At 57.2% G+C, this 23,394-nt stretch overlaps 1 protein-coding gene across 5 annotated transcripts in view; it reads left to right on the forward strand.

Annotated features, from left to right (window-relative positions):
• The window catches only part of RUNX1 (RUNX family transcription factor 1), a 207,809-nt gene that overhangs the window by 99,422 nt on the left and 84,993 nt on the right, over positions 1-23,394 (forward strand). For 4 of the 5 annotated variants that reach the window (XM_045852458.1, XM_045852463.1, XM_045852460.1 and 1 more), the window contains exons 3-4: positions 16,301-16,339; positions 22,194-22,447. In XM_045852458.1, the coding sequence (XP_045708414.1) occupies positions 16,301-16,339; positions 22,194-22,447 (293 nt within the window). The remainder of the gene's footprint in view (positions 1-16,300; positions 16,340-22,193; positions 22,448-23,394) is intronic. The other variant, XM_045852461.1, reaches the window with a different exon arrangement.

A 23,394-nucleotide genomic window follows, 5' to 3' on the forward strand; every position in this document is an offset into this window, starting at 1 on the left:
GGGCGGGGGACGCGGGCCCCGGCCGAGGCTGCGGATCGCGGCCGGCCGCCATGCTGCTGGTGCTGGCTCCCCGGCGTGTCCGCCTGACCCTTCAGACAGGGGCTGCAGGAAGCTGCCCCCATCACAGGGCTCCGGTCACGGGAGGGTGGGCAGCCCCGCCTCGGACTCCCACGGGTCCTCCCTTCCCAGAGCCCTGCCTCCACCCAGGGGAACCTAGGCAAGAGCCAAGGGTCCCTCCGGCCCGTGCCGGCCCTCTGCCTGCCTCCCGCCCACCCTAGGCCACGCGCGGCCACCAGGGTGGGAGGCCAGGGGCCTCTCCCACGCCCCGGATTGCTTCCACTCGGAATAGTTAGCTCGGCCTGGTCTGGGTGGGTCCGTTGGTGGGCGTGTCATCCCATACACCAAAAGGTTGCAGGTTCGATCCCCAGTCAGGGTGCATAAGAGAGGCAACCAATCGAGGTTCCTCTCACATCAATGTCTCTCTCCCCCCCCCCCCATTCTTCTCTCTCTAAAATCAGTCAACACGTCCTCGGATGAGGACTCACGGACATGTTCAGCTCAGATCCAGGCCCTCAGCCATACCTGTCTATGCGTGGGGGGGGAGGGCCGTTGGAAGACTGACTTGGGTCTCAGATACGGAGCAGACAGGGGGTCCCCAGATGAGGGAGAGAACCCAGTCCTACCTCTTCTCAGCGGTGAACTGGGAGGGGGCAGGTGTGGCGCTGGGGGGCTTTACAGATAGATGAGCGTTCCTTGCTGTGTGCCCTTGGCTTTGGTTTGGCCAGAAATGCTTCCCACGTGAGTGCGGGCAAACCTGTCCGTGTGCACACCCAAAGCATCCGGAGTCAGAGTCAGGGCGAGGAGTCCCACCCCGCCCACGTCCCGGGTGTCTCTGTGCCCGAAACTCGGAGGGGGCTCCTTAGGCTGTGGAACGTGTTCACGTCCAGAGCCCTCAAGGCCCCAAGAGCCGGAAAACAGAGGGGAGGGTCCGCAGCTGCTGGGCGTTTCTGGAACCCGCCGATGACAGGAGTGCGTTGTGGAGGGAGGGTGCTCTCCTTAGCCACCGCCTGGGAGCAGTTAACCGCTGCTCACTGCAGGATCTGGGCTGACTCAGGTCTGGCGGGCTGGGGAGCAGGTGGCAGCTACCTCATCCTCACTCACTCATTCGTTCATTCATTCGTTCATCCACACAAAGTGCTGACTGAGAATCTACCCGGCTCCAAACACTCCTCTCAGGCTGGGTGCGCTCCAGCACTGCACGGACCACCTCTGTCCATCACGGTGCCCGCCCACCTGGGGGCGGAGGCAGACACCGCAGAAGGAGGCCCAGAAATTCAGTGAGACGAACGCGCCGACGCAGGTGGACAGTGTGTGTGATGCGATGCCCGGGACAGCGCAGGGGCGGGGAACAGGGCCACTTTAGTGGTTACTTTAATAGACCACGTTCGTTCGGGCAGCTGTGGGGGAAACCGGTGGGGCCAGCGGGTCCGGGCAGAGGGAAAGCCCGTGAAAGGTCCTGGGGCAGGAAGAGCCTGGCACATCTGAAGGGCAGGGTGGCGGCCGAAGGCGCAGCGGGGCCCAGGCGCTCTGGGCGGTCAGCGAGGTGGGCGGGGCACCGAGTCTGGGCGGGCCACCGAGTCTGGGCGCACGGGGCTCCGGCCGGCTAGAGGGGCTGCTGCCCTGCCCCCCGCCGCACGCTCCACCACGGAGAAGGCCGCTGGCCGCTCCTCTGTAGCAGCTCGGGCTCCACCGCGACCGCCAGACGCCCAGTCCTGACGGATCCCCGTCTCTCTGTGCCTCCCCCGGTGACGGGTGACCGAGAACCAGGCCCCGCCCAGGGCCGCCGTCTGCACAGGGTCAGCTCCGCCGCTTCTCACCTCCTAGACCCTGGCTGTTGCTATTGTGACTGTCACCTGTACTCCCTACCTCCTCCCGCAAATTTGTTTTGGATGACGACTGTCACCCACTTTTGTTCAGCAGCTGGTTGCTGGGCACCAATTCGTTATCCCCCGGTCGTGGCCCACCCCGAGGAGCGGCTGTGTGAGCCAACATCAGCCAGCGTGCCCCCTCCCAATCTGATGCTCCCTACCGCCCCCCGGAAACTGCAGCAAAGCCTCACGGGTCTGGCACTGAAGTCGGATGCACTGCTTAAATAAGTGCCCCCATGAACGTGAGGAGGCTGGAAGTGTGTGATTCACGAGCAAACCCACCCACAGTGCCCCCCTGTGGGCCAGGGGGGCGGCGGGGCGCCCCCTGGGGGGCCGCGTCTGGGCTCTGCCCAGGGCGCAGGGAGCTCTGTCAGGAGCACTCGGGACAAACGCCAGGGGCCGTGGGGGGAGGGGAGCGTGACCCGCTTGTGGAGGGCTGGCGTGGAGAAGGCAGAGGGGCAGGGGGCCTTCTGGTCTGCCCGTGGCTTTCATTACGCAGTTCTTGACTTCAGAAGGACAGTTCAGTTTTTTTTTCCGAGTTCCTAGAGACCTACACAAATTCCCCATGAGAAAAAAAAAGTGTGGGAATGATGTCCGTCCCGGACACTTCCATCAGGAAATTACAAAAAGAGAACGGGGCGGGGGAGAGCCTCGGGCACTGCAGCCCGCCGGTGGGGAGGACGTGGAGGCCCGGCCGCGGCTCCCTCTCCGGGCCTCGGAGCCACGAGGCGCGACTTGGGGCCACAGGGTGGCCAGTGGGGTGAGCAGGAGGCCCCTGAGCCCCGGGGCCGGGGGGGCGGGGGGAGCCCACCACGGAGACAGCACGTGTGGGTGCTGGTTCGTGGAAGCCGACGTCAGGGCCAGTTTATGTCGGTCTCGTTTGGTCTTGTTTGGTCTAAAACTGAACTCGTTGGCTGGCCCCGGCGGCCACGCTGGCCTGTGGGTGTGGACACACCACACGGCGGCCCGTTCGCCACCTGGAGGGTGTTAGTTGCAAACGAGGACGAGAGGAGAAAGAGGCAGAAAACCAGAAGGACGGGACGGGAGCTGAGGAAATCCAGCGAGACACTCCAGAACCCTGGAGATCAAGTTTCCATCTTTTTTTTTTTTAAAGATTTTACTGATTTATTTTTTAGAGAGAGGAGAAGGGAGGGAGGAAGAGAGGGAGAGAAACATCACTGTGTGGTTGACTCTCACACGCCCCCTCCTGGGGGCCTGGCCTGCAACCCAGGCTTGTGCCCTGACTGGGAATCGAACCGGCCACCCTGTGGTTCACAGGCCGGTGCTCAGTCCGTTGAGCCCCACCAGCCAGGGCTCGAGTCTCCATCTTGCAAAGACGTCCTCGCTCCTGGACACTCTCCGGCAGTGACTCAGCTCGCCTGCTGCCCTGACACGGGCGGCCTCCCAACCAGCGGGCAGCTGGCGCCTTGCGGGCCCCCCTCTGCGGACCTGCGGGCACCCCACGGAGCACCGTCTCTTTTCTTGTTAAGAAGCACAGTGGAGGCGCCCTTGCTGGCGCGCGTAAGCGGCAGAAAGACGTCGCCTCTGCGCTCTGCCGAGGGCGAGAGCGCCGACTTCCGCGGCTGCCTTTCTAGTCCGGCTTCCCCAGCCGGATGGACGGCAGGGCCTGACGGGAGACGTTCGGAAAGGGAAAAGAGAGGGACAAAGCCTTGAACCCGTCTGATGTGAGCCCGATGTCCTTCCCCTTTCCAAACATGCGCCTGCTTTCCCTTCCCACACCAGGAAGATGGAGATGATGTGGGCGAGCATTCGTGTTCCTCTCGCGAGGGTCGGTGCCCCGTGCGGCGGGCGCCCCAGGGAAGGGGGGCCAAGCCAAGGTCTCCCGACAGGCTCCGGCCATGATCAGAAGGAGGGTGAGAACACAGGCTGCCCGGCGTGCTGTGCTGTCCACACAGGGGGTCCGGTGAGCAGACCCCCGACGTGGATCTGTAGTACGGTCCCAGGCAAACCGGCGGCCACTCACATTTTGCATTGCCAGGATCCTGGTTCAATGTGTGCGAAAACCAAAGGCCTACAATCGTTGCATAAGGTACTCCTAAAGTAAAAAAAAAAATGACAAGATTATACCTCCTGGCCCGCAGCACCACCCCAAAATCTACGACAGCAGGAAGAGCCTGGTTCTGTTCCTCTTTCTTTAGAACAGTGAGATAGATAAGCCCCTTCCAGCTCCCAGATGGTTCGCCTTCAGCGTGCAGGCAAAAGGAGTTCAAAGGCTGACTTTGACAAAGGGCCTTGGGATGACCAAGTGTGTCCGATAAGACGCGCGCGCGCGCCGAAGGCTTGAGCAACGAAGACCTGCAGTTGGGAAAGGCGGATGGGCCGGCGCGGGCTGCGTTATCTGCAGCCTCAGCCCTGAGAGGCAGCAGCCCCGGTGCAGGGCTTTATCTGGCCGGCCCCAGAATAGAGGTTGCACCTCCCCCGAGCCGCCCGGCCGGGGTGGCCAGGAAACACCTGGCAGGGGAGTTGATGCAATAGCTGCCCTGACAGCCGGGCGGCAGTTGGCACCGTGTTACAACACAGCGTTGAGCAACGACCTTGCTGTCTCCTCCAAGGCGCTGTTCGACACCGCTTTCCCCCCTGGAGAGACGAAGGGGACACTTAGGGTGGCTTTTTTTTTTTTTTTTGCTTCTCCTTTTCCTTCCAATTTCGACTGTCAAAGAGAGGGAAGGGACACGCTTCCTCCTCCCTTTGCAGTTCCACTGACAACCCCTTTCCTGGTCGACAGGTCAGGGAGGAGAGGAGCGGAGTCGCCTCTCCGCATGTTCTTCTTTCTCGAGACCTTCCAAGCATCCTCGCGATCTCTTCTCGGAGATTTATTACTCAGTTCCTGCGACTTCTTCGTGGGGGCCGGTGTCTAATTTATGTGATCGCAATCAGGAAAACCGCTTTGAAGGGGAAGAAATCAATTTAGCTTTTCGTGAATTGTCAATTTTCTGCAAAGAAAGTTTCACAAGATCCTCCCTCTTTTTTTAAAAAAGAAGTAACAGCGCGGCGGTTGAGGGGTGGCGGGCTTGGGGCGAAGGGCACGAATGAACAGGTCGGGGGGTCCCAGAGCAGCCACCGTTCCCAGGACCCTGGGGAAACCGCTCGTTTTTCAGAGCTGCGTGTTCTCTCTGCAAAAGGAGTGGATGGCATAGAGCATTGGCTAAGACTTGTCACCTCTCAGGGTGACCTGGCACCGCTCCGCAGAAGGGTGGCCTCCAAACCAGTTTCACTCTGATGTCTTGTAACAACTCCCCCTTTCGCTGGTTGGCTTTTCAAACGCAGGATTGACTCGGGGCTTCTCGGTGACCTTTGGGCAATGACAGAGCTCCAGACTCAGCCAAAAAGGAAACTGAGGCAAGGAAAGGTCAGGGCGCCCGCAGAGGGTCTCAGAGACGCGCACACTGAGTCAGCTAATAAAATGAGCGCTGGGGGGAGGGCACTGGAGGCCAGAGGCCTGCCAGCGTCTCAGCACAGCGCGAACCAGCAAGAGGGTGTCGCATGCGTCACTCAGGAGACAGATCTAGCCATCAAAAAGGGGCTTCTGGGAGCAATGCTTGCTCTTTCTGCCTGAGAAACACTGTTTCATTCATTCTCTCCCATTTCTTCTTCTTCTCTTTTCTTTTCTCTGTGTCATAATATAATAACTACTGTCATTATCTTTAACCCACAACCAGTGACCGGGCTACCGTCTTCGGTCTGAGAGCTGGTCACGGGCGAGCGCCCTTTCAGAGGGCAGCGCCCTGCGTGTTTCTAAGTCAGAGTCCGGCTGTGCTGCTTCGCCTCCGGGGGCATGCCGAGTGGGGGTGAGCCCCACACGGTGAGGAGCTCCCCAAGTCTGTACCCTGTTCTTACAGTCCACCTCCCACCGTCGGCCGCCCATGACCCTCCGGCTTTGAAAACGCCATGGAGTCCTGATAAATAATGAATCCTGATGACAACACTGAGACACCTACTGGCACTGTGCTCCCAACAAAGTCAGGAGAACCGGGGCTGGGCCCTAAAAATGGCACACGGGTCTCTAAATAAAGGGCTTTAATGCATTTTCTATTTAAACCAGAAGGCCACGGGCTGCAACCCAAATTGAGATGGGCTGCGCTCCTTAAGTACCATTCTGGAGCAGCCACTGAAATATTTATCTGCTGCTCCGGCTTCCGTGCCTCTGAAGCAGCTCGTTTTCCCGTCGCTCTCCTCTAGGGGGGACCTGTCGCAACCCCCCGCCCCCCCCGCCGCCCGCCCCGGGCTGGGAGGGGGCGGCCCGGAGCAAGGGCAGGCCTTTTGGCAGGTCCTGCTTATGTGACTTCGTGAGTGCGAACTCTGCAGGGCAATGCTGTTTTTAAAACACAAATGTCACAATTCAAAGACCGGCGTCTCCGTGCACCTGGTCAAGTCTGTGCTCTCACTGCTCCCTCTCTCTGCGTGGCCAACAGCAAGTTGTTGAACCTCTTTCATCCTCAGGGGGTCGAAGTCCCGAATGGAATAGGATTATCCGGAGGGTTCAATCAGAGGGTGCAGGGGAAGCCCCGCCACAATACTGAGGCTGAGAAGGAGCCCAGGACATGTTAGAGACCGTTACCCTTTGTCCGCTGAAACCTGCTTAGCCATCAGAACCCTGTGAGCCAAACTGAGGCCCCACTTTTTAAAAAAGATTTTATTTATTTATTTTTAGAGAGGGGAGGGAGGGAGAAAGAGAGAGAAACATCAATGTGCGGTTGCTGGGGGTCATGGCCTGCAACCCAGGCATGTGCCATGGCTGGGAATCGAACCTGCGATGCTTTGGTTCGCAGCCCGGGCTCAGTCCAATTAGCTACGCCAGCCAGGGCAGATTTCTTCTTTAAAAAATAGAGCCCTATTTACTTTTCAAGACCCAAAAGTTTGTGTCCGAAGGGAAGTTCGCTGTTTGCAGGAACGCTGACTTATAGCACAAGTCAGGGTGCCCCCACCCTCTGTTCAAAGCGAAACACACAGACCCCCGCAGAGGGAAGGGTCCCCTTTCACAGGCTGCTGTGAGGAGCTATTTCAGGTCTGGGTACTTCGGAGTTCAATATTCCAGGATCTTATAAGTCAGTGAAGAAAGGATATTTTCCTACAGGGGTTTTTATTTATTGGGGGTGGGGGGAGCTGTGTGGTAAGCTTCCGGTGGTCCAGCAGTTTCTAGATATCCACCACACTTTCTTTTTTTAGCTCCAGGGATTTCAAGCTTAGTAAAAAGCCAGACAGGCCGCCGCTCTCGCCGCGCCCACCCCGTCCGACGGACGTGGGGAAGCTGCGTAGTTGCTGCTGGAATCTCTTCCCAGTGTGCATCTGACTGTGTCCGACTTTACTCAGATGAACCCTAGGACACTTTTGAATGTGCAGATGACAGACAGGACAGCGAACAATGCTCTCATCGCAGAAGTTTTTCTCTTGCTGCTGTGCCTTAAGGCGGTATCCCATTCTCGCTGCAGGAACACCGTTCAGAGAGGCTGTGACTTATCCAGCCTTTAGCAACCGTGATCTGAAAAAAATGCACACGTACTCTGTGCAAAAGGGAAAATAAAACTTCCTCGTAACTTTCCTCTCTTCTCATCCCCAGCACCCAAGGGGTTACCCTGAGGTCTTAATCCATTTCCCCTCCAACTGGGGAGGGAAGGGGGGAAATCATTTCAGTAACGAAATGGAAATCGCCAGCCTATATAACGCCCGAGGCGAAAAGCAAAGAAATGAGTTTTCTTGTGAGCTTGGTTAGCGAGGGGGAAGAAATCTACATCTCGCACTTCGCTGCGCGCCAGCGTCCACCCTGCCAGTGTTCGGTAATGACCTCCAGACACGCGGGTCAGTCCGGGGGGAGGGTTGGCCCAGGGTGCCGGGCTGGGCTCAAGGTCAGCCAGCCCTGGGGCGGCCGCCCAACCAGGGCTGTGGACCAAAAGCGGACCCCCCCACCCCACTGGCATCTTCGTTAAAATGCCTCCTTTCCCCCTCGGCCGTCCACTCCACTGGGCAGAAGAGAGCTCCCGACTAGAGAAATCGTTCTATACAATTTTGGCGGGAAGGAAATAGTCTCGATGTGGGGTGTTTTCCTCTAAAAAAATGAGAGGCTCCCTAAATCAAGCACTGGACAATTACAGAACTTCTTCAAATGAATGCTTGTGAAAAATTATTTTAAATCCATGTTTATGAGCCCTGGCTGGCGTAGCTCAGTGGATTGAGCGTGGGCTGCGAACTAAAGCGTCGCAGGTTCGATTCCCAGTCAGGGCACATGCCTGGGTTGCAGGCCACAGCCCCCAGCAACCGCACATTGATGTTTCTCTCTCTCTCTTTCTCTCTCCCTTCCCTCTCTAAAAATGAATAAATAAAATCTTTAAAAAATAATAATAAATAAGTAACACTATTTTTAAAAATCCATGTTTATGTAAATATTTGCTGCATGCCCATCCTCCCAGCGGAGCCTGGAGCGCTGTATTTCTCAAGGATGCCTTGAATTTATCTTCAAGACACGTGTCTCCATGGGCGCTTGCATTGTTGTAGCAACCAGACTGGCTGCAGAAACAGACGTGCTTCAGCGTCGCTGAGCGGCGGGGCCCGCCTGGCCAGTGGTTCAACGAGACCTGGACCACTTTTATCCGGGGCTCACTCGTCATTGCAAGTGGGCAGCCCTCTGTTCCTGGGCTCTTGCCATTTAAAAAAAAAAAAAAGAAAAGAATAGGAAAGAACAGGAAAAAAACAAACAAACCCTCCTCTGCATAAATACTTAACAGTGAGCCTTCCAGTTCCGTTGGTGTGTTTAATTAATCATTGTTAATAATATGATAGCTGGACACTGCCCACACATGGTCTTCACTGTGCATGCAGTATCAGCTGGGGACTAGCGAAGAGATCATGTTAATTTTTAGGTGTTTTGTTTCGTTTTGTTAAACAGCATTTTCATTTTTCCTCCCCACTTTTCAAGAAGATGTGAACTCTAGACCTGGCACCATTTATTCACTCAAACAAGATAGCAAAATTTGCTTTGTGTTTTGGAAAGTAGATTTAAATTATAGCATTTGTCTCAGCAAGTCCAAATCAATCATTTCACAACGTTCAAATCTCACGCGACCACGGCTTGACGGGGAAATAAACAATGATGTTTCAAAAGAAGTCTCCACAAAAATGTTTAACACCCCACCTCCTTGCATGGTACATTATTTATAAAAGTGTGATTATTACTAAAATATCAATGACATTACATTATTAATATAATCTGAAAACATGTAACCGCTACAGTGCAGATCTTGGGATTTTTATGACACTTAAAGAATGTAAGTGTGTAATTATATGGAATGATCACTTCCATTGTTGCTGACGTTTTTAGTTATTTTTTGTGTCACACTACAACAAGAAATTCTAAAGCTCTTGTGGAGTGTGATAGTTCCAGGCCCTCCCCAGAAAGCAGGGCAGTGGCGGCCCTAGCCCACTCTTTCATATAAAATCCTGGTTCCCACATTTGAAGAGAGCGGGGTTCCTACGAACGCATTCGTCTCGTCTGCAGGCCTGGCGAGCACTCGGGCCAAACGCGACGGCTGATTACTGATCAGTGTGGGCATTTCGGGAATTCCTACACAGGCGAACCAGACATCTTGCCCTCGGTTGCTAGGTAGATTTTCCAAGTCCAAGACAGGTGGGTGATTTGAACCCAAGACTCCTCTCGAGCTTTTACATTCCCTTTCTGAGGAGTTCCACTGTGTGGGTGGGAAACGTCTTTGCAGTTTGTATGGGATCACAAGTGGGAAAACTCTTTGTTTCTGCGATAAAAGAAGGCACCAATTTGAGGCACTAAGAGTTTAACAGTAACAATGGAGAGTCTTATAGCTCCTTATTCTGAGAACAAAGTGATTACACTATGTTGTACATCCATATTTTTTTAACTATTATTTTATAACACGGTACATAGTGACACCTCACTATGGGGTTGACATGGAAGAAACCATGAGTGAAAGGCTGAGCATTAATACTTTTAAGTACTTACGGTAATAAAATACAGGTAACATTTATGAATCACCATTGGTTTGTCTCTAATGTCAATTTTATGCAAATTATAGAACAGAACAACAAAGCGTTTGTTCTTCGTTCTCTACTTTGTTATTTCTTCTGAGAACTTGGGGTCCGCGCCGTCACGCAGACCAGGAGCTGCCCCGCCGAACTGGACCATCACTGTGTTTGAGCTGGCAGGCTGCTGGCAAATGGACACATCGAGTGGGTTTTTGAAACATCTCTATGTTGTCTTTCAAAATACACCTATTCGTAGGAATGGCTATTTAAGAATGTGAGTATCCTTTAACCACATGGCAACTCTGTTTTGAAATCATGGCTATTAAAAAGGAACCTTTTATCCTCATCTGCATGTTTCTACGGGTTTCACAGAAAACTCGCTTCGCTGGAAAGGCGAGGAGCGAGACACGCTTTCGGAGCTCAAGGAGACCCGTGCACTGTTGCCCGGGCCGAGCCAGCGGGGCTGGTAACCCGCCAGTGGGAAGGACAGCGCAATCACGGGTCGGCCCGCGGCGCGCCCGCGGCTGGGGCAGTGGTTAGTTCAGTTGTGGTCGCTGTGCGCTCGTGTCCTTCCGCCTCTGAGTCCAGCCCGCTCTGCGGCAACAAGAACCCCGAGCTCGGCTCAGCGCAGCTCAGCGGAAGAATATGAGTCGGGAAATACGTATTGCTTAGTGACCTTGACTAGCGGCAGGTGAATGCAGGGCTGGCGCACGGCAGGACAGCAGCGAAATTGCTGCGGGGGCGGACTGTGCTTCCAGCGGTCCCTCCAGAGCTGTGCTGTCCCACACCGTAGCCCCGGCCACAGGTGACCGTCGAGGACTTGGGAGGTGACCACGTGGAAGGGAGATGTGCAGTAAATGTCAGATACACGCAGGACTTTGGAGACTTCCCAGAAAGAAAAAAAGAATGTAAGATATCTCAATAATTTTATATGGATTACATGCTGAGATGGAAATGTGTGGCTATACTGAGTTACAGGGAGGAAAATAGAGGATTACCATTCATTTCACTCATTTCTCTTTATGTTTTCCAAGCGGCCACCAGAAACTTGAACAGGAGCGCTCAGGGCTCGCATCCTGTGTCCAGGGGGCAGCGCTGCCCTGGGACAGGGAAGAGTGGCCCCGGGGTTCACGTGCCAGGGTCCGGGGAGGACACCTGGCGGGTGACAGCGTGAGGATGGGAGCCGTTTTGGGAGGTGCTCATGCTCGCTGGTGACGGCTGCACACGCCACAGACGAACAGGCACGGGTTGGACCGGGCTGGTGACAGAATCTCGGTTTCTCTGTCTGTGCGGCGAAGGAATAATTACGGGCTGTCTGTGCGACAGGGTTAAGTGGAACGTTGCGTGTAAATGTGAGGTCTGAGTCAGGACGCACCGGGCTGCTATAAAAAAAAATGCTGTGTCGCAGGTTCGATTCCCAGTCAGGGCACATGCCTGGGTTGCAGGCCATGACCCCCAGCAACCGCACATTGATGTTTCTCTCTCTGTGTGTCTATCTCCCTCCCTTCCCTCTCTAAAAATAAATAATAAAATCTTTAAAAATATATATCTTTTAAAAAATGCTGTAGACCAAGGGGCTTCAGAAACAGAACCTCATTTCCTCCCGGTCAGGATGCCAGCGCGGTCAGGTGCCACCTAAGACCTTCTTCCCGGCGTGTGCGCACGCGGCTGCCTGCTCGCTGTGTATCCTCGGGGCAGAGAGAGTGAGAAAGAAAAGGAAATCTCTCGTGTCTCTTGTTACCAGGGCGCTAATCCCATCGTGAGTACCCCACCCTCACTATCTCCTCTCGATCGAATGCTCCCCAAAAGCTCCCACCTTCTCACTCGTCACTCAGGGGGTTAGGGCTTTAATGTGGGGGGGGGGCACAAACGTTTAGTTTAAACAGTCCAATCAGAGGTAGCCACTTGCCAATGTTGTTCATGAGAACCTCTCGGACAGAACCGTGTAGCGTGTGTCAGGAACGATTTTTGCTGAGTCGGGCACCGGGCGGCCGCCCTTGGTCCTTGAACCTCCAGCACGGCATCACCGTGAGCCCGTGGGAAGTGTGGCATCTCGGGCTCCACCCCAAACCCACTGCATCAGAACCCGCCCTGGACGAGGTCTCCAGGGCTCCGGAAACACCCGCTGCGCGTGCAGTGCCGGCTGGGGGCTCGGGGAGGAGCGAGGCAGCCTTGTGGGCGAGGTGTTCCAGTGTGGCGTGTGTGTGGTGGCACAGGGCCCGGGGGTGAGTGTCTGAGCTAGACCCAGGAGTCGGGCAGTCAGGGAGCAAAACATCAGCTTTATCGCCGCTGGGACTCACGGTTTAGCTGCGTGGCCTGCCGACACCGGACCAGGGAAACAGGCGTGGTCATCGGCACACAGGCAGCACCTCCCCAGAGTGATAAGCGGCGGGGAAGGCACGCACCTGAGGCCGGGGTTCCCACCCCCGCGGAGATGGGGACAGGGAGGGTCACACCCTCCATCCCGCAGGACGGTGCTAAAGAGCTCGGCCCGAATTCAGGACGCACAGAGAGAATCAGACGGGGCCGACTCTGCCGCCCGCGGGGTGGAAGGCGAGCCCGAAAGGCCTGTAGGGAGTGACTGGGAACCCCTCCGCGGGAGGCCGGGTGAGGCACTGAGAGGGCTGGAACCTGGTGATGACGACAGGGGTGGGAAGGGGGGATGGACTGTGACACAGAGACCCCACAGGGAGGGCTTAGCAACAGACGGGGCGAGGCCGCAGATGAGTCCCGGATCCACGACGGAAACCTGGGCGGATGTCAGTGGGGGCAGCACGCTGCCCTGAGACGCGGGCCGGTGGGTGTGAGGGTCAGTTAGACGCACGGCGCCAGTGCTCACGTGTCCGTTTCCTCACGTGCCTCCCCTCTGACGCGCCCTCGCTAGTCACCCCTGCCCCGGCGGCCCCTGTCCTGGCCTCCGCCAGGCACCTGCCTACCTCTTGGTCCCCGGGCCCACTCACCTTCCCGTCCTCTGCGCCGCCAACTGCCCCCTGCCGCAGGTCCCCACGGCTCTCCCGCGGGCAGAGGGCATGCAGCCTTGGCAGTCCTCGTCCTCACCGCCTTGGCCTCGGAGACACGCCTTTCCTCTCACAGCCCTCATCTTCCTCGGTGTTTGAGGCCCTGTTTTCTCATCTTCTCGGTCGTTCCCTCTCCCTCTGACCACCCCTTGTGTGGATGACCCGAGACTCTGTCGGTCGTCCTCTGCCCGCGGGCATGTTCCCTAGACGGCCTGCAGCTTGGGCAGGCGCGTGAGGACCCTCAGCAACTCCGCACCCCTGCACGGCACGCCTGGCTGTCCCGTCTGCACCTGCAGTTCCGCTCTGCACATCCCAGCCGAACCCGGCGTCCCCTCCACCCCTCCTCATCCAGCCCTACCTGCTGTGGATGGCACCTGGGCCGCAGGTGGGTCCTGGCCTCCGGCCATCCCCTCCCCCTCTCCCCTCTCCATGTGCCCACCTTAACAGACACTCCCGATGCTCGTCTGACCCCTGCAGCAGCTGTCTCCCCTCCCCTCCGCCCACCCACCTGCGACAGGTTTCTTTTCCTAAGACGTTTGTGAGTCCCGTTTCCCAGATGTCACGGCTCTGGCAGAGCCGTTGCCCTCAGGTTGACGTGTGACCTGTCCGTGCTCCCGTCTGCCTGTGCTGGGTCACGTGCGCACCGCCCCTCCCCAGCCCGCCCCGAACCCACGTTCCGACTCTTTCAGAGCTGACGTGCGGACCTGTTCCCCAAGTTCAGGAGTTTCTCAGGCCGATACCTCAGCCCCGGGCAGCTCGCCCTGGCCTCCCTTCAACCTGCAGCCACCTGGCCAGAGCCTGCCCCACCCCCAGGATTGCAATGGAGCCTCGCCCGGACCAGGGAGGGGGTCTCTCCTGGGCCCACCGGGCGGGGCCCGCCCCTCCTCCTCCTGCGTCCCCTCCCACCGCGGGTCCACAGCTGTGAGCCTAGCACCCTGCCGGGCTCGCAGGAAGCCCCAGAGGAGTGTTGCTGGGAGGATAGTCAAACACTTCGGTATCTGGGACTGCCCTCCAGATGCCCTTTGGGGAGAGTGGGGGCAGGAAAGAATAGAAACCCATTTCACAGATTGGCTATGAATCCAAAAGCCTCTCGGCCACACAGGCCTGGACCGGCTCTCCAAACTCCACGGCTCGCCGCAGAGAACTCTGGGACCCGGCCCCTGGTGCGCTGGGCTTTGCACGGCGAGGACGTCCAGGGATGTTTTCTGACGGAGACCGAGGGGGGGAGGGGGGTAAACGTGGACGAGGAGATCAGAGCTTAACTTTTCCGACCTGGACAAAGGACACCCGTAAAAATACACAGCTGTGGGCGAAAAGAAACATAGCTCCCCGTGCGTGCGCCCCCACGTGTGGACACGCGTGTGTGTGTGTGTGTGTGTGTGCGCGCGCACAGAGATGAAGAGTGCAGCGACCTCGTCGAGTCTCCGAATTCTCCAAGTGTGAGGCTCCCTCTCCGTGACACGGAGTCGCTGCGAGGCCCGGATCGGGCCAGGCAGGCAGAAGCGTGTTTGCAGCTGCCTGGCCCGCAGCAGCGCCCAGGGAGAGACGGGCAGCGGGAAGGACGGACGGGGAGGGGGAGAGGGAGCTGCAGGACGAGCCGCCGCCGCCGCCGCTCAGGCCTCCCCTCTCTCCCAGCTCAGGTCCCAGCCCCTCGCACAGCTCCATGGGCAAACCACTTCCAGTCCCCGCAGAGGCTGCCCCACCCAGGGACACCTGTCCTCTCCCCTGGCCCCTCCCTCTCTGCCTCCCACCGACCTGAGCTGTGGATTCAACACCCCTGACACAGGGCTGAGAGAACTGTCAGCAGACCGTGTACCACCTTTCAAAATCCACTCACTTTCCCCTTCTCTAGGTTTAAAAAAAAAATCTTGGCTTTTCTCTCAGAATCATTGAAATATGAGGTGCGTGGTGAAAACACCCCTCTGTCACTCGGCTCCTGCTGTGTCTCACCCTTGGACATGGGAAGGTTTCTCGGGGTCTCGACGCAAAGATCCCCGGGACGGCTGGTGGGGCTGGGTGTCTTCACCGTACATTCAGCTGCCTGGCCTGTCTTACTGGTGTGGATCCCGGCCCCGAACCCGCCTGTTGAACTGAACTTACTACCTGCCGGGGCATTTGTTATTTTTTTGCCTTACTATTCATAATTAGTGCGAATGCTTCTTTCCCTGTCCTGATTTTAAAAAAAAATCTTTATGGAGTCATTTTAGGTACATGTCAACCACAATCTTAGTTTTTTCCAGGCTGCTCCTCTGACAATATCCGTGTTTGATTCCTTTCATCTTTCAGCACAGGGCAGTCCTTCTCAGAACCCCTTATTATTTTAGTTGCTTTTTTAGCTTTGGCAAAAATGTAAGACGAGGGAGCTGCCAATCTTGTTCTCCTGCCTATTTAAACAGCGTCTGGAAATCTGAAATAATTACCTCCTTTCTTCATTTTAAAGGTTTTTAAAAGCAGTATCACACGCACATTATGCAGTGGGGTTGAAAGCTTTGAATCCGCAGTGTCTGACATGCTCAGATTCTGAGGCTTTGAGAAACGGTGCTTCCTCCAGGTTTGTCACCGCGAGGGCTGGCCATTATCACCACGCAGAGCTGATGGCGTCATTTCAGATTCAGAACATGGCATGTAGATATTCAAGGGAAAGAGAAATAGCTTCCCTTGGCTTTGCTTAATGGATTTCGCTATAACTGTACATGCGGCAGTATATAGTAAGTGATTCATATGTGGAAGTTATCATATGAGAGTTATTTTCAGTGATAATTGATATCATCTGTTCTTTCAAGAACGAGAGATTTCCATACAACTGATCGGCCCGCCGAACAAAGGGAAAGGAAAAGCAGGCAGAGAAGGAAGATTTCTAACATGCCCTATTGCTGCGAGTCGATGATTTAGCCTCTGCCCTATCACAGATTTGTAAATGTCTTTGCACAATTTCACCTTGCCTTCTGAGTCATCCCTGCACCCTCCAAATATGTGTGTGTCATGTTCCTGAAATAAATCACAGGTGATCCTCGGAGTGATAAAGGGCCAGCAGCAGGCAGCAGTGGGAGACACTGGCTGAAGGCACATGAAATCATGTGCATCTGTAACAGTTCACTTTCATTTGTTGATTTACTGTTTTAAGCAATTTGTATGCCAAAGATGGACAACGTGCTATAAAAAAATCTCCAGTCCTGAAAAAATGGGAGAGGAAATAAGCTAACAAAAAAAATTAGAGGGGGAATTTAGGTTTTATATTTGCATTTACTGCGATTAGAATGAAATCCACCATCGATCAACTTGGTGTTTGCTGTCAGCACAGCCATTCGGTCATTTTTATTTTTTTTTTCCTTTCTGTTCTTTCAGAATGTGTCCACGGGATGAATCCATCTAGAGATGTTCACGGTATGTTAGATCCCCAATTATACTTCTCTAAAATGTGCACATTCGTATATATGCATACATGTGATTTGTTCTGTGTATCCTATAAATAACATAGGATATAAACTAACCAAATAATTAAGGCACATTTTTTTTGCTGATTCAAAAATACTTAAAAGCTGTTTTCTGTATTGTAATTGTCCAACCATATAAAACATTCCAATGAATCCCTAAATGACAGCCTCAGTGCTGCGGCCCTTACCACGGGGACAACCTGCAGGGATTCGATGACTCTGGGGGGGGAAAAAAAAAAAACACGAGAGCTTGGCTTCTGCATGTCACAACCCAGTTTATTACCTCTGCGATGGAAGTGGCAGTGCCTTCTCTTTACGAGGGTAAAATGTTTACGAAGCATCCCCACGTTGGCAGAAGGCTAGTTCTGACATTTTCTCAGCCCCGCCTCTTGTGAGCTGCACGCCCGAGTCAGGCGCGTGACGTGACACGCACACGGACCGTGGCACCTCGTGGAAACCGTCACGGACAGCGAGGGCGACGCAGGGGGGGGGGATCCGAGGAATTAGATTTCAAAAGGGAAACCACCTCAAAGCCGCTTCAGAGGGAGAAAACAAAATGTCTCACTAAATCCCAGTGTTGAGACCTGGATGGTGCGTGTGGCGGGTCCCCCCCTGCACACAGGGGCGCGAGGCGCTCTTCCTCTGAGGGTCTCTTCCCCGTGACACGGCACCCACTGCAGGACAGGGGCTCGGGGACCAGGTGCGGCCTCTGGTTTCTAGTTCCATGTCAATGGTACTGGAAACAGAAAGAGCTCTTTTAGAAACAGTCAATTTTTAGAAACGTCATTTCAGAAATATCTTGCTCACGGAGGGGTTTTGATTTTAAGAGACGGGTGCAAACACAAATCCCAGCGTTACCCATATTTTGTTTCGGAGAGGGTTTTGAAAAGGAAAAAAATGTAAACTATTTAGATATTTTTCTGAGACCACCTAGAGTTACCCATTTACCTAAAGTCGTGGAAGAAAAAAACGTCGAAGACCGGTGACTGTGTTCCAGCGAAATTATTTTCCTTTCAACCACCCAAACACTACGTTGAAAATTCGCTCTGAGAACTTACAGTCCACGCCTGTTAGGAGCCTTCCTGAAACTTCCCCTGTGGAGCAAACAGGGAAGAATCCGTCCTGGCGCATCTGCCCAACACACCGCTGCTTGGTGCTTGCGTTTTGTACGATGGCAGAAGCGAACGTCAGGACTACCCCCCGGGGAACACTAGGAGCGAACGCCGCGATGCCTCCTTTCCCTTCCCCCTTGGGGAGGCAGAGGAGGGACCTTCCGTACTGCCGCCGAAGTGCGCGCTCTGGGTGGAAAGGATGTCTTCATTTCCTACTCGATGTCACTGAATTTCACAAGCTCCGTGAAAAGCCCTTCACGCTCAGGGGTTCCCGGCGCCCCTACATGGAGTCCAGGGCTGACTGCTTTCCATTCGTTTTCGTTCCTCGGGAAGGACGTTTGTTTCCGGCTTCCAGGTGCGCGCGGCGCAGCGGCAGCCTGCGCGCGTCCCGGGAACCCCGAGTGCCCGGCGGGGTTTGGAACAAATCAGCAAAGGCTCTTCCTTGCTATTATCGTCCTCCTCGGCGTTGGGATTTTGGGGTGTATTTATTGGTTGAGACTCTTAGCTAAGGAGCGCCCTTGAAAGGCAACACTTGGAGCGTCTATCGCTGAGCCCCCCCTCCTTCTCAGGAAGGGAACCTGACGCCGGCGCGGAGGCTGCTGCGGAGAGCCCGACCTGCAGCCCCTCGCGGGGTTTAGGATTTCAAACCGCCTGAGCCCCGGAGGAGCCCTCTCTGACCTTTCCAAGGCGCGGGTTATCCCGGTCCGCTCTCTCCCCCTTATCGGAGCCCCTTTTTGCCTCCCCCGCACTCCTGAGCTTCACCCAGCGCCCGCGGGGGTCCCTGGGGATGCCCCTGGAGCTTGGTGGGCTCCGAGGGAAATGCACACGGGCCCAGACAATAGGTCGTTTTACTCGCCACTAAGTCGCTCCTGAGCCGGCGGCGGGGTTTGGTGACCATGCAGTATTGGGAACCACTCGGCCCACGTGGAGAGCGGGCATTTGGGGGTCTTTATCTTTCTTAAGGGGCGTTGTCAAAATCATTTTTAAAGAAAAATACAAGGGAGTTTTCTGAGACCCCAGACCCAGGAAAACAAACAAAGTGCAGCGAGGTGCTGCCCGTTCCCGGAGTGTCGCCGGTTTCCCGGGGAGGAGCGAGGGGACAGGCCCACCTGGGGAGAAGCGCGGCAGGCGGGAGGTTGTCGGGACGCGCGAAGCACAGACCGCCTGAGAGTGGCCGACCGCCTCGGCCTGCAAAGGGGTTTCGGTAAAAGATCCCGACAAGGGCCAGTGGGGACAGCAGGGACCCCTGCCCGAGGACTCCTGCGCCACCAGCTCCGCGACCGAAGCCGCGGGGATGGGACGCCACCGCTCAGCCTAGCTCTCTTGCCCGTTTCCTGCCGATTCTCCCCAAACTGAAGTTCTTACACGATCGACCCAAAGGCCGCGAGGAGGGCCGGCAGAGCCCGGCGCCGTCGGGGGCGTTCCCGGGCGCACGGCGGCCTCCGGGTGTCCGGGGCTGCGAGCGAGGGCGGCTGCTGCCCCCTGGCGTCCACACGAGGCCCCTGGCGCTGTCCTCTGCCGGCTCCGCGCAGTGCGCCTGGCCTTGCTGGTCCTGGGCGAGAGAAGCAGCCTGGGCGCCCGCCACGGACCCCGCCCCGGTCAGGCTGGCCCCAGCGGCAGAGCCGAGGAGAGTGCGGGGAGGCAGCAGCACCCCCCAAGCCGCGCGTCCGCGGGGCGTGGGAGGAGGGGGTAAAAGCGGGTGCAGGGAGGGGCCCGCGGGGGCTGGGTGAGAGACCCCTTCTTCAGGGAGCTGAAGTTGAAGTTGAGGGTTCCGTGGGGCAGGTGGGGACGGGCTCCGAGTGAGCGCCCTACCAGGAGGTGAGGGACCCCCGCGGAGGGGGGAGGGACCCTCGGTGCCGGGGACAAGGCTCCGGGGCGGGTCCCCTAGGCTACGAGCAAATGCCTGCGGCTCCGGGCACAACGGGAAGTTCCCGCCCGTGCGCACAGCCGGGGTGGGTTCGGCACCGGGGCCGCGCTCAGGGGCGGGGAGAGGAGCCAGGCTGTTTCCGGGGTGCGGTAGGTGGGTGCGGGGCTCGGGCCACGCGGGGCTCGGGCCACCCGGGCCCAGCAGGAGCTATCGCCCCGCCGCTCCGAGGGCCGGAAGAGGGCCCAGCGGATGCTTTCAACTTTCCAGTAGCAAGTTCTTTGGGGTCTTTTCTGACTGGGACACCCCTTTGCTGGCCGCTGAGCACAGAGCCGGAGCGAGGCGCGCTGCGTAATTAAGCCGCGGCCCAGACACGGCGAAAACACCAATTACAGAAAACAAGCCAAGAGAGAAAACTAAAAACACAAAAACCATGTTGTGGAGACCGAGAACCGTCTGGCCTCATTAAATGAATCAGCGCCACTCCGCCGCTGCCAACCGGGCCTTGGGGCCGCGCGCAGCAACTCTCCGGCCGGGCCCTCGGCCCTCCGGTCCCATCGAGGTAGAATCGCGCCCAGGCCGGGGAAGCGGAGGCTTGGCCGTGGGCACCCGCACAGGGGCTGGAGCTGCCTGGGGGCTCGGGTCCCCGGAGCTTCGCGGTGACCGCTTTATCTCGAGGGTGCGCGGGCGTCTCCCTCTTGCTGGTCTCCGGGCTGGGCCACTCCGGGTGCAGCTCCCCGCCCGAGTCCTCCCGGCCCGCCGGCCGGCCGGCCTCCTCCTCTTCCATCCACCTCCTTGGTGCCTGGACCGCGGCCACCCGTGGCGCCGCTGCGCACTGCAACCCCAGGGACCCCGGCCGCGCAACCCAGCGTAGGTGAAAAGCCGCAGGGCCGCGGTCTGCAGCGGGGCGGGGCCTCGGGGAGCGCGCGAGCCTGTGCGTGTGTGCTCGGATGCGGGTGCGCCGGGCGCGCGGGAGGGCCGCGGCGGCCGCTGACTCTCCACCCCGGCTGCGTACAGTAGCGCGCGGCGGCGGGGGGGCCTGGGGGGCGTGCGGGCCAAATCAGGAGCCCGCGGCGGCGAGCCGCGCCCTAGTTGATACCGGAAAGGCTTGTGATTGGCCCAGCGGCCGCCCTATGCAAACGAGCTGAGGGAATGGAATTCCACGGGCCGGGCTTACAGTAAAAGCACGTTCATTTCCAGGCACTCTCATTCATAGAGCCAGCGGGCGCAGGCGGGACGGGCGCCCCGCGGCCGGACCCAGCCTCGGCACCACGCTGCCCGGCCCTGCGCCGGCAGGCACCTCTTCCCGGGGCTCCTGGGTACGCTAGAAGGAAGTCAACCTTTGCTGCTTCTCCTTGACCTGCGTTGGAGCTTCGATTTTTTTTTTTCCCCCTTTCTTTCTTACTTTTGAATGAACTGGTTTCTTGGCTGGATGGTTCAGCTTCTTTCCTGGCTGTGAACTTTTCCCCGGTTGTTTCCTCTGACAACTGCAGGAGAGCGCGCGCTGTGTTTCGAGGCGAGCCGCGAAGTTGCCTGTGCGTGGCCGTGTGCGTGGGAGTGTTTGCGTGGGTAACTCGAGAGGCCGCGTCTGTTTAGATCTGCGCTGCGGCGCCTCCTCGGAAGGGCCGCTCCACCTGCTGCGGTTACTCGGGGATCGTGGGCATTGGCTCGTCTCGGTAGTTAACCAGCCGGCGCTGGGGCGACGTCGGAGGAAGATCATCTCGCCGCTGCCCGAGTCTGAGCTGACTCACGGAGTCCGTGTAGACGGTGGCCCGGCCTCGGGAGAGTGCGTGTCTGCGTGCGTGTGACTCGGCTGCTGTGCAGCGGCCACCAAACCGCAGGATCGGCCACAGACTTAACCGGCATTCCCAAACCCGAGTTCTCAGATGTGGAGAGCTGTATCCTGAGTGTCATCAACGTGGACTCTTTTTTTTTTTTTAAGATTAGCTTTTCTTTGAAAAGCTGAATGTTTTGAACTGAGCATTTTGCCAGAACTTATTGAGAGACCATGACAAGTATTTCTAGCCTAGCCCTTCTCCAACTACTGAAGCTGATTTCCAAGGCGACTTAAAAAAAAAAAAAAATCTGCAGCGAACATTAATGGATTTCTGTTGTGTTTAAATTCTCTACAGATTGTATTGTAAATATTTTATGAAGTAGAGCATATGTATATATATATTTATATGTGTATGTATATGCACATACATTAGTGGCAGGACCTTTGGAAGTCGCAGTTCTTGCTTTTGAGGACTGGAGCCAGCTTTGCCTAATCAAAGTGGCCATGGATGTGGAAGACAAACCTGTATTTTTTGTTGTGCTGGGACTTTAGACAAACTCACCTGGAAAAAACTGACAGGCGATTGACTACTGGAACTTCCAAATTATGTATTTGCTGGTCCTTTTTCTCTCCGCATAAATACTTTAGGAAGTGTATGGGAATTTTGCCTCCGGGAACTTGTGTAGCAGCCAAAGACTGAACTTAAACTCTCAAAGCAAGACTCAGAAGAAGATAGTCTGTCTCCCTCGGCACTTGGCTTTGGATCCTGGTCGCCCACTTGTTAAAGCACTAAGCGGTTGGACGCGGGGGTACCCTGCGGGGGTCTGAGGCCCATCGGTGTGACTAGAACTGTCTCCTTCCTGGACAGCTAGTAACTTAAGTCAGCCCCCCCCCCCAACCCCCCCCCCCCCCGCAGCAATAAAGGCCCCTGAACTTGTATGTTGGTCTCCCGGGAGCTGCTTGTTGAAGATCCGCGCCCCTGTCGCCCTCTGGCAGGAGCTGTTCACAGGGTCCTAACTCAACCGGCTTGTTGTGATGCGTATCCCCATAGATGCCAGCACGAGCCGCCGCTTCACGCCGCCTTCCACCGCGCTGAGCCCGGGCAAGATGAGCGAGGCGCTGCCGCTGGGCGCCCCGGACGCGGGCGCCGCCTTGGCCGGCAAGCTGAGGAGCGGGGACCGCAGCATGGTGGAGGTGCTGGCCGACCACCCCGGCGAGCTAGTGCGCACCGACAGCCCCAACTTCCTCTGCTCCGTGCTGCCCACGCACTGGCGCTGCAACAAGACTCTGCCCATCGCTTTCAAGGTACTCGGCCCGGAGCGGGTGTCGGGAGGACGGGCGGAGGAGGCCGGGGCGATCCCGGAGGCCGGCGGCCAGGCAGCCGGGTCCGGCCCCTAGCCCATCCCCGGGGCGCTCCAGAGACTGGGGATGCTGCGTTGCCGTGGCGACCCTTTAGGGGACCCGCCTCGGCTCCCGGGGGCTCCCCTCGGGGAGGACTGCAGAACTCAGGGTGGCCCCAAAGACTTCCACGGAGGGCCGGCGGGGACCTCCCTCGCGGGGGTCTGTAGCTTTGAAACAAAGTAGGAAAGTGATAGCGCGGCAGGGACCAGGCTGGCTGCTCCCCGGGCTTCTGTCGCCACCGCCGGCCCAAGCACCCAAACCATTCCGCCTCCTTTCCATGGAGCGTGGGGAAATAAAATACTTTCCTACCTTGGGGCCGGCGGAATATACTCACGGGGAGAACTGTCAGGGCTCCCCTCCCCCCTCCCCGCCCCCCTGTAACACCCCGGTAGGAATTAGCATGCCCGGGGTCGACTGCGGGCATCGTTAAGTTTGCAAAAGTTCTGAAGCGAACCTCTAGCCTGGCCCTGCCCGAAGCCGCCGGGATTGACCCCGGGTTCTTGGCCCGGAACCCTTCTGAACGTTATCGCCGGCTCACCGAGATGCGGCGCAGCCCCGGGCAGCGAGGGGTGGCCGGGCTGCGGGTCGGGAGCCGGGGTCTCATCCCCCAGGTCTGCGTCCGAGGGCCCGGGCGGCGGCGCGCGCCAGGCAACTTCCAGCCGAGCCGCCCGAACCCCTGATGGTTGCCCTCGCTTTCAGCTGCTTTTAAAAACCTTGGCCTTCAACGGGGATATATAAACAAGCCGGGAGTTTTTAAACAACCACGGCACCACTCTGGCAGCGAGCGGCAGGAATTTAATTTCGGCCGTGGGGACTCCGCTCTTCTGTCTTGAGGTGGGGGGTGGGGGTGG

This window comes from Phyllostomus hastatus, unplaced genomic scaffold (assembly GCF_019186645.2).
Source record: "Phyllostomus hastatus isolate PE091 unplaced genomic scaffold, TTU_PhHast_1.1 phas_contig_948, whole genome shotgun sequence".
Lineage (NCBI taxonomy): Eukaryota > Metazoa > Chordata > Mammalia > Chiroptera > Phyllostomidae > Phyllostomus > Phyllostomus hastatus.